At 37.6% G+C, this 16,328-nt stretch overlaps 1 protein-coding gene across 48 annotated transcripts in view; it reads right to left on the bottom strand.

The window, feature by feature from the left end:
- RIMS1 (regulating synaptic membrane exocytosis 1) overlaps positions 1-16,328 on the bottom strand; it is a 721,356-nt gene that overhangs the window by 206,090 nt on the left and 498,938 nt on the right. For all 48 annotated transcript variants that reach the window (XM_034647841.1, XM_034647842.1, XM_034647848.1 and 45 more), the window contains 2 exons: positions 4,968-5,308; positions 701-1,566 (listed from right to left, as the gene is read on the bottom strand). In XM_034647841.1, the coding sequence (XP_034503732.1) occupies positions 701-1,566; positions 4,968-5,308 (1,207 nt within the window). The remainder of the gene's footprint in view (positions 1-700; positions 1,567-4,967; positions 5,309-16,328) is intronic.

Genomic DNA, 16,328 nt, shown 5'->3' with positions numbered 1-16,328 from the left:
CTGTTAAAAAGATTCACTGGAAACTTGAAAAATACTACCTCTCTGGAGTATCACACCACTTAAGTTTTAAAAAAGATACATTCCCCTTTATCAGGAATAGTTTGGTTTTCTAGAAAAGTGTTTTCCCCCAAATCCACCCCAAAATAATAACTTAAAAACTCAAGACTGCATACTGAATTTCCCAGAATGACAAGAGCCAAAGTCTTTGAGAACTCTTGTAAACCAAATTTGAAGCTTGTGATTATGTTTTAAAATTCTACCAAAAAAAGAAGCAAGCAAGCAAGCTAAAACCTTCGATTCTATTCCCTGTGAGGCTGTGTCTGTGAGCATTCCACGCCGCACTTTCTCCCCCTCTTCTATGGAACCATGGATATAACTGACATAGCTCCATATAATTTAAGGAATACCACATAATGATTTGACATCCATAGTGAGAAATGATTACCAAAATAAGTTTAGCTAGCATCAATCTTCTTATCTAGTTAGAATTTTTCTCTTAGGATGTGAACTTCTCCCGTCTACCCTCAGAACTTTCTAACATACCATACTGCAGTGTTAACTATAGTCATTACGTTGCACCTTCAAGCAACATGTTCCCCCGCCCCGCGCCAGGCCCGCGCCTCGGCTCTCCGTACGCGCGCACGCACCTCCAAGCTCCGCACACGCGCGCCTCCGCGGCTCCACAGCGTCCCCACCTTACCTTTCTCGCTGACGCTCTCGCTCTCGAGCTCCACGTCCTCGCAGCTAGTGTACTCCGGCGTGGACACGCCCTCCTCCTCGGAGCTGCTCACAGACATCTGCCGCTTCTTGCCGCCCCTCTTGGACCGGTGCGGCTTGGGCGGAGACGGCCGCACGGACTCGGACTGATCAGAGCTCAAGGAGTCGTTCCGCAGCATGGTCTCCACCTTCTCGCGCTTGGACTTCCTGATGAGGACGGCCGAGCTGGGGTCCAGGCGGCTCTGCTTCCTGAGGGGCTCCTGGGCTTTGGGCTCCAGGGCTTCTGCGGGGACCGGCCCATGCCTGGGAGCCGGCGGGCTGTGGTTCGTGAGCTGCTTGGCGCCCGGCGCCCTGGCTTCCGCAGTCCTCTCGGCCGAATAGGCCCGCGGCGAGTCGGGCGGCGAGGCCCTGGCGGCGGCCGGTGCACGCTTGCCGGCCTTGCTCTCGGGCAGCGCGGCGCCCGCCTCAGTGCGCGGGAGCGCCACGTCGCTGTGGCGCCGCTCGTGCCTCGCGCGGGAAACCCGCGCGTGCATGCGCATCTGCTGCTCCTCTGGCGGCGGTTTCACCGGGTACCGCGCCAGGTTTGGATCGCTGCGGTACCTGGTCTGGTACTCCTCCTCTTTCCTTTGCTTCTCATCGTCCACCACTTTACGATCCTCTCGTTTTTCCGGCACGTCGGGGTAGTCCTGTGACCGCCCTTTCTCAAGCCTTCGGCTTTCCCGCCTTTCTTTCCGCTCGCGTTCTTCCACGGCCCCCTCTCCCGGCTGCACTGAGGACTTTGGCACGCGTTTCCGCTCGCTCTTCTGGGCTCCTTTACCATTCTGCTCAGAGAGTCCTGGCGTCTTCTTCCTATGATATACAGGAACGTGAAGAGGGAAAGCAATGTATAACGCTAAAAATGAAGACCAGACCTAAGAAACATCGTTTCTCCGCATTCCATTTAAATCCTTTCAAATGATTTTGAATTTATAATTTGATGTCTAATTAAGTGATTTGATAACCACATTAAACCTCTGTATCTGATTAGCTTTCTAAATAAAGCTTCTTTACATTATAGCATCTTAAGGAACTTTAAAAGTTTTTTTCACATTTCAAATTCACCATAAGTTAACTAGATGAATAAAAGCCACCAATAAATTAATTCAGTAAATGAACAAGTTGTATGCTAAATTCTGCTGTGAATGAAAGACATAAAAATGTTTTAGATGAAACTAATATATGTAACAGTATAGTAGCAAAAGATAATATACACTTGTCAGTTCAATTATAAATATATACTTGATATGTGTATCTGGGCAATACATATCAACAATCTATCATAGTAGAAACTTTTAAATGTGCATGTCCATTTCACAAATTAAATCTAGTAGGACTTCTTTAGTAGTAGAANAAAAACAAAGGGAAAAAAAAAAAAAAAAAACCCTACACACAGCAGTTTTGTGTTCTGATTTTCTCTCTATCCCGTTGAAGGCACTACAAAGATAAAAGTAAAAGGGTTTGGCAATCTTTAAATCTTGTAGATATATCACTCATTTGCCCCTTTCAGCCCTTTTTTTGTACACCGGAGTACACCTAATTTGGTAAAGTTCCAGCAATTATACCAGAAGTTACAAAAAGTAGGGGCCTTGTCTAAAGTATCCTGACACTCTATGATATACGCTAACAAGGTGGGCCTAAGCTATTTTTTTTTTTTTAATCTTGAGGCCCTTAGAAGGTTTTCCAAGGGGAACATCTTTTGACTGAAAGTACAAAAGTAGACATTATGCATAAAAATCAAGAAAAAATCCAAGATGAGAAAAAGGGCGATTTCTATTGTGGGTAACCAAAGTAGTAGTTGCTAGGATATACGATCAGGTAAGTTTGAGAAGGGGCTGGTAATGGTGGAAAGAAAAGGTAAAGGGTTTCAAATGTCATAGGTAAGCAAAACAGAATGGCGAATTCTGCTTTAGACATTTAGTACACGTTGGTCTTTTGAAGTGAAAGGGATTTTCATCGGAGGGTGGAATTCCAAGGGTGGCTCTGCAGTTTCACAATGTAAGGAGTCCAATAGGAATATATATTAATGATCAAATATAGTTTTCATAAAAGTGTGAGGATTGTACCGCAGACATTTAGTAGCTCATTAAAGCACAGTGGATCTTGTTAAAAGCTTATATTGAATCAATTTACTTTCCTTGAAATGCTGATAAATGATGCTTACCTTGCAAAGCTCACATGAGCATTAGAGAGACCATCTGTGAATGTGCTTTATGGAATACTAGCGTGTCATGCAAATGCAGGGAGTTCTGCAGTCTCTCCGAACTTTGCTTCCTTGAGTATGCCTTTCCCCTCATCTCTCCCTCTAATTATTCCATTTCCACTAGCTCCTGATAAAGAATTCTTCAATAATTTTAAACAGACTAACAACATTCTTTGGTCTCACTTATCTCCCTGAAGTTGCCAACCATCTCTTTTTTTCCTTCTATAACCCCAATGTCCTCAGTATTAAGTATTTATATCATCATTAAATAACTTATATAGTCAGTAATAGCATTTGTCCCTATCAATCTTCTTCAAATTTCATCTAAGAGGTTAAAACAAAAAGTTGCTTCTCAGTCCTTATTCCTGAAATCTCTGTAGTTTTATTTTTTCTGTATGTTAAAAAACAGGTTTCATATTTTCTCTTTAAAAACTTCACAGCTCCAAATTCTCTTACTTAAAGGTATCATTTTCTGACCAATCCCAAATTGCACCGTTAATATTTTTTTTCTTTTTAACCCACAATAGTTTGTCACCAAAAGCTATCCATTATACCTTCACTGAAGTATCTCTGGGGTCCCTTGTGTGTCCTCTCCACATATTTTAGGTGCACTCATTCACTCGTTCTGTAATGTCCCCTCCTACCCTGTCTACCTACCCTATAACTCCTGGATATCCTAAAAAGCTTAATTCAGAAGGCACCTCCTCTTTCCTGTGGCTCCCAAAGTACTACATGTATTTTCCAGCTTTGATCAAATCACCCTCTGGTACAATTAATTGCCCAGGCGTCTGTCTTTCCTAGGATATTGTGTGGTGTCTTCCCTAGGATCTGTCAGAAAAGGGATCATGTCTTAATCATATTTATATTCTGGTTCCTGGCACAGTATTTGCTTATAGTAAACACACAATGGCTACTGGCTTGAATAATAGCTATGTTCATTGATTGCCTCCCATATGTCAGCTTCTGAACACATGCTCCCATTTAACCCTTGCCAGAGCCCTGCAAGATGGGCTGCTACTGCCTAGTGTGACAGAACCAGGACTGGAAGATCTGCTTAACTTAGAAGTCCTTGATGTTATTATATGGGCTGCGTTTGAAAAGGGGAACCAAAGTCTTCCTTGAAGCCTACTTTCCCACCCAGTGGGATGCATAAGGATTATACAAACAAAAGCAACAAACCTAGTCAACAACAGTAAGGTCCCCCAAACTCCCAACCTCAAAAAGAAGGGCTATATCCTCCTTACTAACATGCATAGCCTCCTGTCTGGTCGTAAATGCATTGTTGAATGAAGGAATGAATCAATTCAAGTAAATTATCTGATCATGTTAGCCCATGCTTAAAACCCTTGGTAGCTTTCAATTATTCCTAGGATAAAATCTACAAAATTTAACCTGGCCAAAAGCGCCAGTATGACTTGGGCCCTGATAGCTCACCAGTCACCTCACCCCGGCTCTCCCCTGCTCTCTGCTGTTACTCACACTCTTGGCAGTGTCATCCTTTAGGTTCTCACATGAGAACTTGTTTCTTCAGGCCACACGCCTGTGCATACACCTGGAGTCCTCATCTCATTCTTCACCTGGCTAATTCCTAGTCACTTGTCAGAGCTCAGCATCAAAGAAATATCCTCAAAGAAGGAACCTGTGCATCTTGCACTGGGTCAGGTTCCCTCATATTCTCTCAGAGCACATTTTCCATTAAAGTGCTAACTCCGTAAGTGAATAAATGATCTAAGAGCTTTTCTGAGCTCAAGGCTATAAGTTAGTATCTCACTCAGGTGACTTGTTTACATGTGTGCATGTTATGAAAGAAATGGTTTTCAGCAAAGGTCTCCTTGAGGAATGATGCATTCTAGAGATAAATAAAGCACCTTAGGGCTGTTGTTGCCTTCCACGCGGGGCCTGAGAAGAAGTACCTCCACATATACCTCCTAAGAGCAGTTAAATTCTTGAAAATAGGTTTACTCTCAATATAAAACACTGCCTTTTGTTTACAGGGTTAATGAACTATTACCTCTCTCTCGGAGGTTCACTTCTAGACCTGGATGAAACCTGCTTCTGTTCGGGCCCCACGGCTTGCTGTGAGGACTCAGCCCCTTTGCTCCTGTCTGGTTGTGCGCTGGGAGGAGCTGTGTCCTGGGAGGAGGCAGCTGCGGTGCTCAGGGGTGTCTGAGACCGTGATCGCTCTTGGAGCCGTGCCTTCTTTTCTCTTGGTACCTCCGAAACAGCACCCGTAGCTGTATCACTTAAGGTTCCATCCTGACTGGGCTGCTGAGGGCCACTTCCAAAGAACCACGCCCCAGATTTGGTTAAGATTTCTTGTTGCTTTCGACATAAATTGCATACCCACATAACCTATTTAAAGAAGAGAGAACAATATAAATTTTCTGTGCCATTTGGAAATTTCTTTCTAGCACATTAAAATATCTTTTAAGGAAAGGAAGAATGCTTGTCATCTTTATCCTTATCCTTGCAAATTTCTTATGAACATGATCCTTGCACAAGTCACAGTCAAGTACATGAAGGCCTAGACTGGCAACCATCTGAAACCATGGCACCTCTAGGTTACCAGAGTAGAGTTTTTTCCTAGTGTTCTAACCCTGTGATGCTGAGTTTCCTCTTACCAGGTATTCATCACATTTTGTATGACTGAATCTGGAGCTTCATTTAAAATATATGTTAGTAAAAATGTTCTAAGCGGGGTTTGATTAATGAGAAAAATGTAAAGAGCCATAGAATTAATATTTATGTACATAAACCTCAGTGTCTCAAAGGATATAGAAAATATCTGTCTTCTCAAAACTTATGCATTATTAAAGCCAATATGAAAAGATATTCATATGGAACAAACAATAAAAGGTAGACACAAAAGAAAAGGTCAAGCTGCGTATCTTCTCTAGCTTATTAGCAATACACTAACCTCGGGTTGATATTATGCTATAAAAGTTTCAAGCACATATTTACTAAAGCAACAAATTTTGGGCTGCCTTTATTCATATGAGACTACTCCGATACCATTCCCACTAGAGATACTATTTTGGAACAGTCATCTAGGAACATATCCACTGATAAATTATAAGATGTTTCACCACTTAAAATAAATCTATGCATCAGCTCTCCTCTTGGTGACAATTAAAATGAGTATAATAATGAGGACAACGATGACAACAGAAATGATGAACGGTAATAGCAGCAACACCTAGGAGACAGAGCGAAAATAGGTGCCTACGACCCCCTGGGCCTTCTTCTCCTATATCTCAAGTCCCCCTGCTTTGTGGTATAATTCCACCTCCCTGCCTCAGTTGCTTTTCTCTGAACACACTTCAGGTTTCCTTTGTACTTCAGAAACAGTACCTACAGGAAACTCACCAAACTCCAGGCCCTTGTTTTCACAAATAAGACTCAGTCAACAATTACTCAAAAATATCACAAAAGGATGGATCAATCCCAGATATATTAAGTGAGAAACAATACTAAGATAGTAAAAGATGAAGCCCTGTTTACTGGCAAAAAGAAGAAAATGTACTACTAAAAACATTTCGATGAATAGAAGGAACACTACAACGGTAGCTATAAAATAAGATAAAAGATAAAGTGGGAATAAGAAAAAGAGGGAAAAAATAATATATTTTTAACAAGGGAAAGTTCATCTGCATGAACTGTTAAGAACTGTTGCTTTCCAAGCAAGAAAACTCAAATGAATTCATAATATGGGAAAACTAAGACAGAAAGGTTTACTATAAAAAGTTTAAGATTGATATAACTTATTAATTCATTCCTCTACACTTCCTCAGGTCATCAAATGAAGTGAACTAGATTCACAGAAGCAGTTAGTTGAATTCCCATTTGCTAAGATGTTAAACAAGGTAAACAGTTCATTTCATAAGCCTATAACAAAATAAAGGAATCATGGAATATACCTGTAATTTAAAACACTTCCCAAATGAGGCAATAGTGTGCACAATGTATCACGATCTCTTTAGGTCAAAGATAAGGTCCCTCAGAAATTCTGATTGATTGATCATAGTCTTATCAAGGATAACATTATAAAGGCAATATCTCCGGGCCAGGACTTTATGCCAATGATACTGATTATCCTCAGCCCAGACCCTGGATGGGGACAGGTGATACACTTCCTCACTGGTTGCCTCTTTAGCTGACAAAACAGTAATGAAAAGGTCCGAAATCACACAGTTCAAAGAGATGGGTGAGAATCTTTGACTATTTTATATCACTAAGTAGACACTGAATTTGTAGGGGAAGTGGAGTCCACACTGAATGTGCGCTGGACACAAGGCCCAATCTCACAACCCTGAGATCATGACCTGAGCTGAAACCAAGAGTTGGATGCTTAACCCACTGAGCCACCGAGTTGTTTTGTATTTTTAAGTGTCATAAAAATGGGCCAATGAAAAGTAATTGCCAGATATGGGCAAGTTCCCAATTTTGAATATGTGCAGAATTGCCACAGGAGTGATAAAAGCAAACAAAATATGGTTATTATTAAAATATTATTACAATTAAATACTGAAACTCATTTAATTTCATTTCAAACTGATTCAAAAGGTTCCTTACAGTTAGTAACTGCAAGCGACTACTTCAATGTTTTCAAAATACTATTTATTTGTTTAAGTCTGGATGTGTCATTAATTTTGCCTATTTTTAACACAGGAAAAAAATTTCCTATGCTTTATTTCCTTGTGCACACATTTTAAGATATATTTCAAAATTAATTATAAGTGTGGTCAACCTATAATCTGAAATCAAAATTAACTATAAAAATAAAAATACTTTTTAGTGAAATACTATCTCCCAATCTCTACCATTAGTTATATAAATTACTCTTGCCACAGAGTTTGCAAATAAAAAACTTTTTATAGATGTTGTAAGGAAAATAGATGACAATACAATAGAACATTTGTTGTACCTTTCAACACAGTTCATATCAAACATTTCAGGCATGTATAAAAATTAGTCAAATGGTTGCTGAGAAGCAACACAGTTATGCATTTTTTACAGATTCTCTTTTTGAATTTAGTATCAAGTATTATGCTTGCCTACAACCATAGCTAATCCAAAAAGTGGGATAGGGAGCCTTTCTTAACAGATTTTTTTTTAAAGGACAAGACACAAATATTTCTACAAAAAATTTTAATTTATTTAAAATAAACACACACACACACACACACACACACACCCCTTTTTAAAGACTTCACCATGCAGGATTATACCCTGATTAAATATCCTGGGATGTGTTCCAAACTAATCTAAACCAAGGGAAGTCTGTGTAATACCTTATCTTAACAATTTACAGATGTTAAGCAACCAAATACAAACTTAAATGAAAGATTATTGTGATGGAACATGGCTTCTGAAACTCCATGCCATACATCAGGAAAATGAACATCTAAAGATTTTATTTAGAACTTTTGCACTAACAGCATTTTAAATTCCATTTAAGGAATCCTTAATAAATACAGTAGACTATTTTATGGCAGAAAAATGATATTCAGATGGAAGAAATACTTTATATTTGCCTTCGCATGAAATGTTTACAGATCCAGACACACAGAGCAGAAGAAATGTGCCTTAGATTTACTTTCAATGATATTACTAAGGTGATTCATGACAATGAGGTACAGAATTCCTGTATTAACACAAATGTGTTGCTTATAAAAATCCATCTGAGGTATTTAGTATTGCAACATAAAGAATAAATGTAAGCATGAAGATTTTTTAAAAAGAGATCAAGTGTGATAATATTGACTTTTATTTAATACAGTATTCAAAGACAGTTATACTACCATTTTGAAAAACATGAAAAAGAAAACAGAATATTCAACTTTATTATAGATGCTGCATTTTCCGAGTGCTTATACTCATTGTCCTTACTTTCTCTATTCAGTGAAGGCACTCATTCTAGCAGAAGCTGGGGACAAAACGATCAAGATGATATTTCAACTTTTTTGACAGTAGTAGATTAGATAGTAGAAAATAATTGATAAATAACTAGGTGAAAATGAGAGTTCTCTTTGGTGCTTGTTTCAGTGTGTGTGTGTGTATGTGTGTGTGTGTGTGTGTGTTTCTCCTAGTCTTTTGTTATTTTTGTTACTATTTCACGGGTTTATGTTTTTCCTTTTGAAAGTTTATAAAATACATGAGCAAAGAAGTGACCTGATATAAATTAGGTTTTAACAGGGTCCCTCTGGTTGTTGTGTTAAGCATGAAATGTAGGGAATCAATTGTGGAATTTTTGTGAACTGAATTCTAATATTGCTATTTTTATTCTCTTTTGGTTCATCTCTGACAGGTATGTTTCCCTATCCTTAGGTTATCTACGGTGTAATTTTGTTGGAGGCACATTTCTTTTCATATATAGCATAAGACTGAACTGTATTTTTTTTTATTCAATCCAAGAATCTCTGTGTTTTAGGGCACTCAAATACATACCAATTCTTATTTTCTATGTCCTGACTAGCATTATAATATGTTCCTTCATTAGGACATAAGATAAGGTATAAGATGTTTCTCTATTCATGGGGAATCAATGCACACACCTGCACTCCAGATACCAACCCTTCTGCTCAGTGAGGACTTCATTCCATCACTGCCCCCTTCATTTTCATGTGTCTTCAACCTTGCCTTCTCTGTTACTCCGTCCATCTTAGCATATAACTATTAAGGCATATGAAATAATCAAAACTTTTCTTTGAACTTATTCTCCCTCTAATCACTTTTTCTCTATCCTCTTTAAAATCAAGCTACCTGAAAAAAAAAAAAAAGAAAGAAAGAAAAAAGAAAACAAAAAGAAAATCGAGCTACCTGATAAAGGAACCTAAATTAATACCCTCTCCACTTCCTTATATCCCCTTTATTTCTCAACACTATGACTCTAGACCCCACAGCTGTATTTAGTTCTTTCACAGACATTAGTGATCTCTTCCATAGTGCTAATTTCAGTTATAGACACTGAATATATGGAATTTGTGACTACCCATCTTTTTTGGTTTCTGGATATTAATAATTTTCTGTTTTGGTCTAATCTGACTTGCATTACCTCCTCTCATACTCCTCAATAAAAATCTCTCTTCTTCACTCTCTTATTAAACGTTAATGTTACACAGAGCTCCATTTTTGCTTCTCTGCATTTCTTACTCCAATAGATTCCATGTCACATGGAAACAGGATTTCCATATTTTTATCACAATCCTTTCTGAAAAATATTTCTCAGAAGGCTTATGTGATAAATGAGTATTTATTTAATAAATTATATTGATGACTACTACACTAACACATCATTTCCATTATAAAAAATGTAAAACAGAAACTAAATGAATGAGATTTAACAAGCAAATAGTACTTTAATTTCATTTTGTATCCAAACAGACTATCCTATACTATAAGCTTTAGACTTTAAAATCATAATCTCTAGCTCAGGCATCTAGTAAAATATCCAAAACCATATTACTCTCTTAACTACTACACATGGCCACTTGAATGTAACACAGGAGCCTCAAACTTATACCAAACAGAAGTGATTATGCTTTCCACAAAACTTGCTCTTCTCCTGTATTGTTTGTTTCAGTTAATAGTACCGCCACCCACATAGTAAACCAAGCAATTAATCTGAGGATGATCCTAGCCTACTCTCTCCCTAATGCTCCATCAAATCTTAACTCTGATTTCTGAATATCATGATTCAAATGTGCTTTCTTACGTCTATTCCCACGGTACTGACTTATTTGAGATCATGACCTCTTCATATTAAGATTTCTATAACTGATACCCTAACAGATTTTCCTCCTCCTCTTATTGTCCCTGCAATAAATCTTCCAACCCATTTTCACATCTTCCAAAATTTAAATTTGTCAAAATCACTCCCTGTATTCAAGACATAATTATAACTCTTGTTTAGCAGCTGTTACCCACATATACTCCATTCTCTGGTTTTCTAAACATTGTGCAGCTCCTAGAATTTGTTTCAGATNCTTCCAACCCATTTTCACATCTTCCAAAATTTAAATTTGACAAAATCACTCCCTGTATTCAAGACATAATTATAACTCTTGTTTAGCATACTGTGGTTCTTTCCTACTTTTTCAGCCTCATCAACAGCTGTTACCCACATATACTCCATTCTCTGGTTTTCTAAACATTGTGCAGCTCCTAGAATTTGTTTCAGATGTTTAGCTAAATGACCTTGTTTAAAGGTTCACCCCATATCCAAATGGATCATATACATTTTATAACATCTGCATTTTTCACATCTGATACAGTACTTCATATATTCATTGATGATATAAAATTCTCATATGTATTTTATCTCACATAGTAATGTATTATGAGGAAGACCAACAAAATTGTTGTGTGTACATTAAAGCAATCTCTATCAAAATACTGTCAGCTTTTTTCACAGACCTAGAACAAATAATTCTAAAATTTGTATGGAATCAGAAAAGACCCCAAATAGACAAAAGAATATTGAAAAAGAAAACCAAAGTTGGTGGCAACACACTTCTGGACTTCAAGCTATATTATAAAGCTGTAATCATCAAGACAGTATGGTACTGGCACAAAAACAGACACATAGATAATGGAACAGAATAGAGAACCCAGATATGGACTCTCAATTCTATGGTCGACTAATCTTTCACAAAGCAGTAAAGAATATCCAATGGAAAAAAGTCTCTTCAACAGATGATTTTGGGAAAATTGGACAGCCACATGCAGAGGAATGAAACTGGACCATTTCCTTACACCATACACAAAAATAGACTCAAAATGGATGAAAGACCTAAATGTGAGACAGAAATCCATCAAAATCCTAGAGAAGAACACAGGCAGCAACCTCTGTGACCTTGGGTGCAGCAACTTCTTGCAAAACGTGTCTCCAAAGGGAAGGGAAACAAAGGCAAAAATGAACTATTGGGACTTCATCAAGATAAAATTTTGCACAGCAAAAGAAACAGTCAACAAAACCAAAAGACAACTAACAGAATGGGAGAAGACATTTGCAAATGTCTTAATAGATAAAGGGCTAGTATCTAAAATCTATAGAGAAGTTATCAAACTCAACAACCAAAGGACAAATAATCCTGTCAAGAAATGGGCAGAAGACATAAACAGATATTTCTCCACAGAAGACATACAAATGGCCAACAGACACATGTAAAAATGCTCAACTTCACTCAGCATCAGGGAAACACAAATCAAAACCACAATGAAATACTACCTCAAACTGGTCAGAATGGCTAAAATTAACAAGTCAGGAAACAACAGATGTTGGAGAGGATGTGGAGAAAGGGGAACGCTCTTACACTGTTGGTGGGAATGCACCGCTCTGCCAAACAGTATGAAGGTTTCTCAAAAAGTTGAAAATAGAGCTACCCTAAGACCTAGCAATTGCACTACTAGGTATTTATCCCAAAGATACAAATGTACTGATCTGAAGGGGCACCTGTACCCCAGTGTTTATAGAAGCAATGTTCACAATAGCCAAACTATGCAAAAAGCCCAGATGTCCATCAACAGATGAATGGATAAAATAGATGTGGTATATATATATACAATGGAATACTACTCAGCCATCAAAAAAGAGAAATCTTGCCATTTGCAATGATGTAGATGGAACTAGAGGGTATTATGTTAAGTGAAATAAGTCAATCAGAGAAAGACAATTATCATATGATCTCACTCATATGTGGAATTNACAAACTGTATGAAGGTTTCTCAAAAAGTTGAAAGTAGAGCTACCCTAAGACCTAGCAATTGCACTACTAGGTATTTATCCCAAAGATACAAATGTACTGATCTGAAGGGGCACCTGTACCCCAGTGTTTATAGCAGCAATGTTCACAATAGCCAAACTATGCAAAAAGCCCAGATGTCCATCAACAGATGAATGGATAAAATAGATGTGGTATATATATATACAATGGAATACTACTCAGCCATCAAAAAAGAGAAATCTTGCCATTTGCAATGATGTAGATGGAACTAGAGGGTATTATGTTAAGTGAAATAAGTCAATCAGAGAAAGACAATTATCATATGATCTCACTCATATGTGGAATTTAAGAAACAAAACAGAGGATCATAGGGGAAGGGAGGGAAAAATAAAACAAAACTAAATCAGAGAGGAAGACAAAGAGACTCTAAATCATAGGAAACAAACTGAGGGTTGCAGGAGGGGAGGTGGGTGGGGGATGTGCTAAATGGGTGATGGGTATTAAGGAGAGCACTTGTAATGAGTACTAGATGTTTTATGTAAGTGATGAATCACTAAATTCTACTCCTGAAACCAATACTACACTATATGTTAACTAATTAGAATTTAAATAAAAACTTTAAACATTAAAAAAAAGATAAAAAATACATGTGTAATTCTTTATGGTCAAAAATATTTTATTCTGGCTTGTAAGTTGTTTTTTTTTTAAAGACTTTATTTATTTATTTGACAGAGACAGCCAGCGAGAGAGGGGACACAAGCAGGGGGAGTGGGAGAGGAAGAAGCAGGCTCCTAGCAGAGGAGCCTGATGTGGGGCTCGATTCTAGAACGCTGGGATCACGCCCTGAGTTGAAGGCAGACGCTTAATGACTGCACCACCCAGGCGCCCCTAGTTTGTAAGTTTTGTGTAGTACCATGCTAGTAACCCAGAAATAGGTATAGCTGGATCTTTATAAGTCTTTATCCAAATACTAAACTGCTCTTGCTCAAGACTTTAGGAGGCCTGACAGAGAACAGCTATTGGGACCATTAAGCTGAACAAACAATTTAAATATTCTTTTCAAGTCAAATGGAATACCCACCAAGATAGAGCACAGGTTGGCCATTAAAAAAAACAACAACAAAAAAACAATACATTTAGAGAACTGATATCACATAGCATATATTCTCTGATCCAAATTCAATAAAATTAGGGGTGAGTTGGTGGCTAAGTTGGTTAAGCATCTGCCCTTGGCTCAGGTCATGATCTTGGGGTCCTGGGATCGAGCCCTGCATCAGGCTCCCTGCTCAGTGGGAATTCTGCTTCTCCCTCTCCTTGGCTCCCACTTGTGCTCTCTCTCCTTCTCCCTCTTTCTCAAATAAGTAAAACCTTAAAAAAAAAAAAAGGAGGTTTGTACCCTTAATTCCTTTTACCTCATTCACCCATGTATCCCCCCCTCCTCCCTTTTAGTAACCACCTTTCTGTTCTATTCAAGACTTTGGAGTTATTTTGTCTCTGTTTTCTTTTGTTTCTTTATTTGTTTTGTTTCTTAAATTTCACATACGAATGAGATCATATAGTATTTAACTTAGCATCATACCCTCTAGGTCCATCCATGTTGTTGCAAATGGCAAGATTTCATTCTTTTTTATGGCTGGGAAATATTACATTGTATATAAATACCACCCCCTCTTTATTCATTTATGTATTGAGGGACACTTGGCCTGCTTCCATATTTGGCTATTGTAAATAATGCTCAGTAAACATAGGAATGCATATATCTTTCCAAATTATTGTTTTCATTTCCTTTGGGTAAATACCCAGTAGTAGAATTACTGGATCATATGGTATTTCTATTTTTAATTTTTTTTGAGGAATCTCCATACTGTTTTACACAGTGACTACACCAATTTGCATTCCCACCAACAGTGCACAAAGGTTCCTTTTTCTCCACATCCTCACCAACATATGTTTTCTTGTCTTTTTGATTCTAGCCATTCTCACAGGTATAAGGTAATACTGTGGTTTTGATTTGCATTTCCCTGATGATGAGTGATGTTGAGCAGCTTTTCATGTGTCTGTTGACCATCTGTATATTGGAAAAATGCCTATTTAGGTCATTGGCCCATTTTTAATCACATTATTTGTTTTCTTGATGTTGAGTTACAAAAGTTCTTTATATGTTTTGGATAATAACCCCTTATCAGATTTATCATTTGCAAATATTTTCTTCCATTCAGGAGGCTATGTTTTTGTTTTATGGTTTCCTTTGTTGTGCAAAACCTTTTTATTTTGGTGTAGTACCAATAGTTTAATTATGCTTTTATTTCTGTTACTTAAGGAGATATACCAGAAAAATGTTTCCATAGCTGATGTTAAAGAAACTTCTGCCTATATTTTCTTCTAAAAGTTTTATTGCTCAGGTTTCACATTTAGGTATTCAATCCATTTCAAGTGTATTTTTATGCATGGTGTATGAAAGTGGTCTAGTCTCATTATTTTGCATGTAGCTGTCTATTTTTCCCAGCACTATTTATTGAAGGGACTGTCTTTTCTCCATGGTATATTCTTGCCTCCTTTGTCAAAAATTGATAGTATAAGTGTCGGTTTATTTCTGGGCTCCCTATTCTGTTCCATTGATCTACCCACCTATCTGTGTGTGTGTGTGTGTGTGTGTGTGTGTGTGTGTGAGTACCAAACTATTTTAATTACTACATCTCTGCAATATATCTTGAAATCTGGAATGGTAATACCTCCAGCTTTGTTCTTCTTTTTCAAGATTGCTTTGGCTATTTGGGGTCTTTAGTGGTTCCACACAAATTCTAGGATTATTTGTTTCAGTTCTGTGAAAAATGCTGTTGGCATTTTGATAGAGACTGCATTAAATCTATAGATCAATTTGGGCAGTAAGGGCATTTTAATAATATTGGTTTGTCCAATCCATGAGCATGGAATATTTTTCCATTTGTTTATGTTGTCTTCACTTTCATCAATGTTTTATAGTTTTTAGAGTGCAGATCTTTCACCTCCTTGGTTAAATTTATTCCTGGGTATTTTAGCACAATTATAAATGGGAATATTTTCTTAATTTCTCTTTCTGCTACTTCATTATTAGTGTTTTAATGTCTGTATATTAATTTTGTATCCTGCAACATTAGTGAATTCATTTATCAGTTCTAGTGGTTTTTTGGTGGAGAATTGAGGGTTTTCTATACATAGTATCAGATAATCTACAAATAGCGAGTTTTACTTCTTCCTTACCAATTTGGATGTCTCTTGTTTCTTTTTCTTGTCTGATTGCTGCAGCTAGGACTTCTAGTACTATGTTTAATAAAAATGGTGAGAGTGGACATTCTTGTCTTATTCCTGATACTGGAGGAAAAGCTCTCAGTTTTTCACCATGAGTGTGATGTTAGCTGTGAGGTTTTCACATATGGCCTTTATTATGTTGNAGTACTATGTTTAATAAAAATGGTGAGAGTGGACATTCTTGTCTTATTCCTGATACTGGAGAAAAAGCTCTCAGTTTTTCACCATGAGTGTGATGTTAGCTGTGAGGTTTTCACATATGGCCTTTATTATGTTGGGTTATGTTCCCTCTAACTTTATTGACAGGTTTTACCATGAATGGATGTTGTTCTTTGTCAAATGCTTTTTCTGCATTTATT

This window comes from Ailuropoda melanoleuca, chromosome 19 (genome assembly GCF_002007445.2).
Source record: "Ailuropoda melanoleuca isolate Jingjing chromosome 19, ASM200744v2, whole genome shotgun sequence".
In the NCBI taxonomy this organism is placed as follows: domain Eukaryota; kingdom Metazoa; phylum Chordata; class Mammalia; order Carnivora; family Ursidae; genus Ailuropoda; species Ailuropoda melanoleuca.
This window is presented reverse-complemented; position numbering and strand designations above follow the sequence as displayed.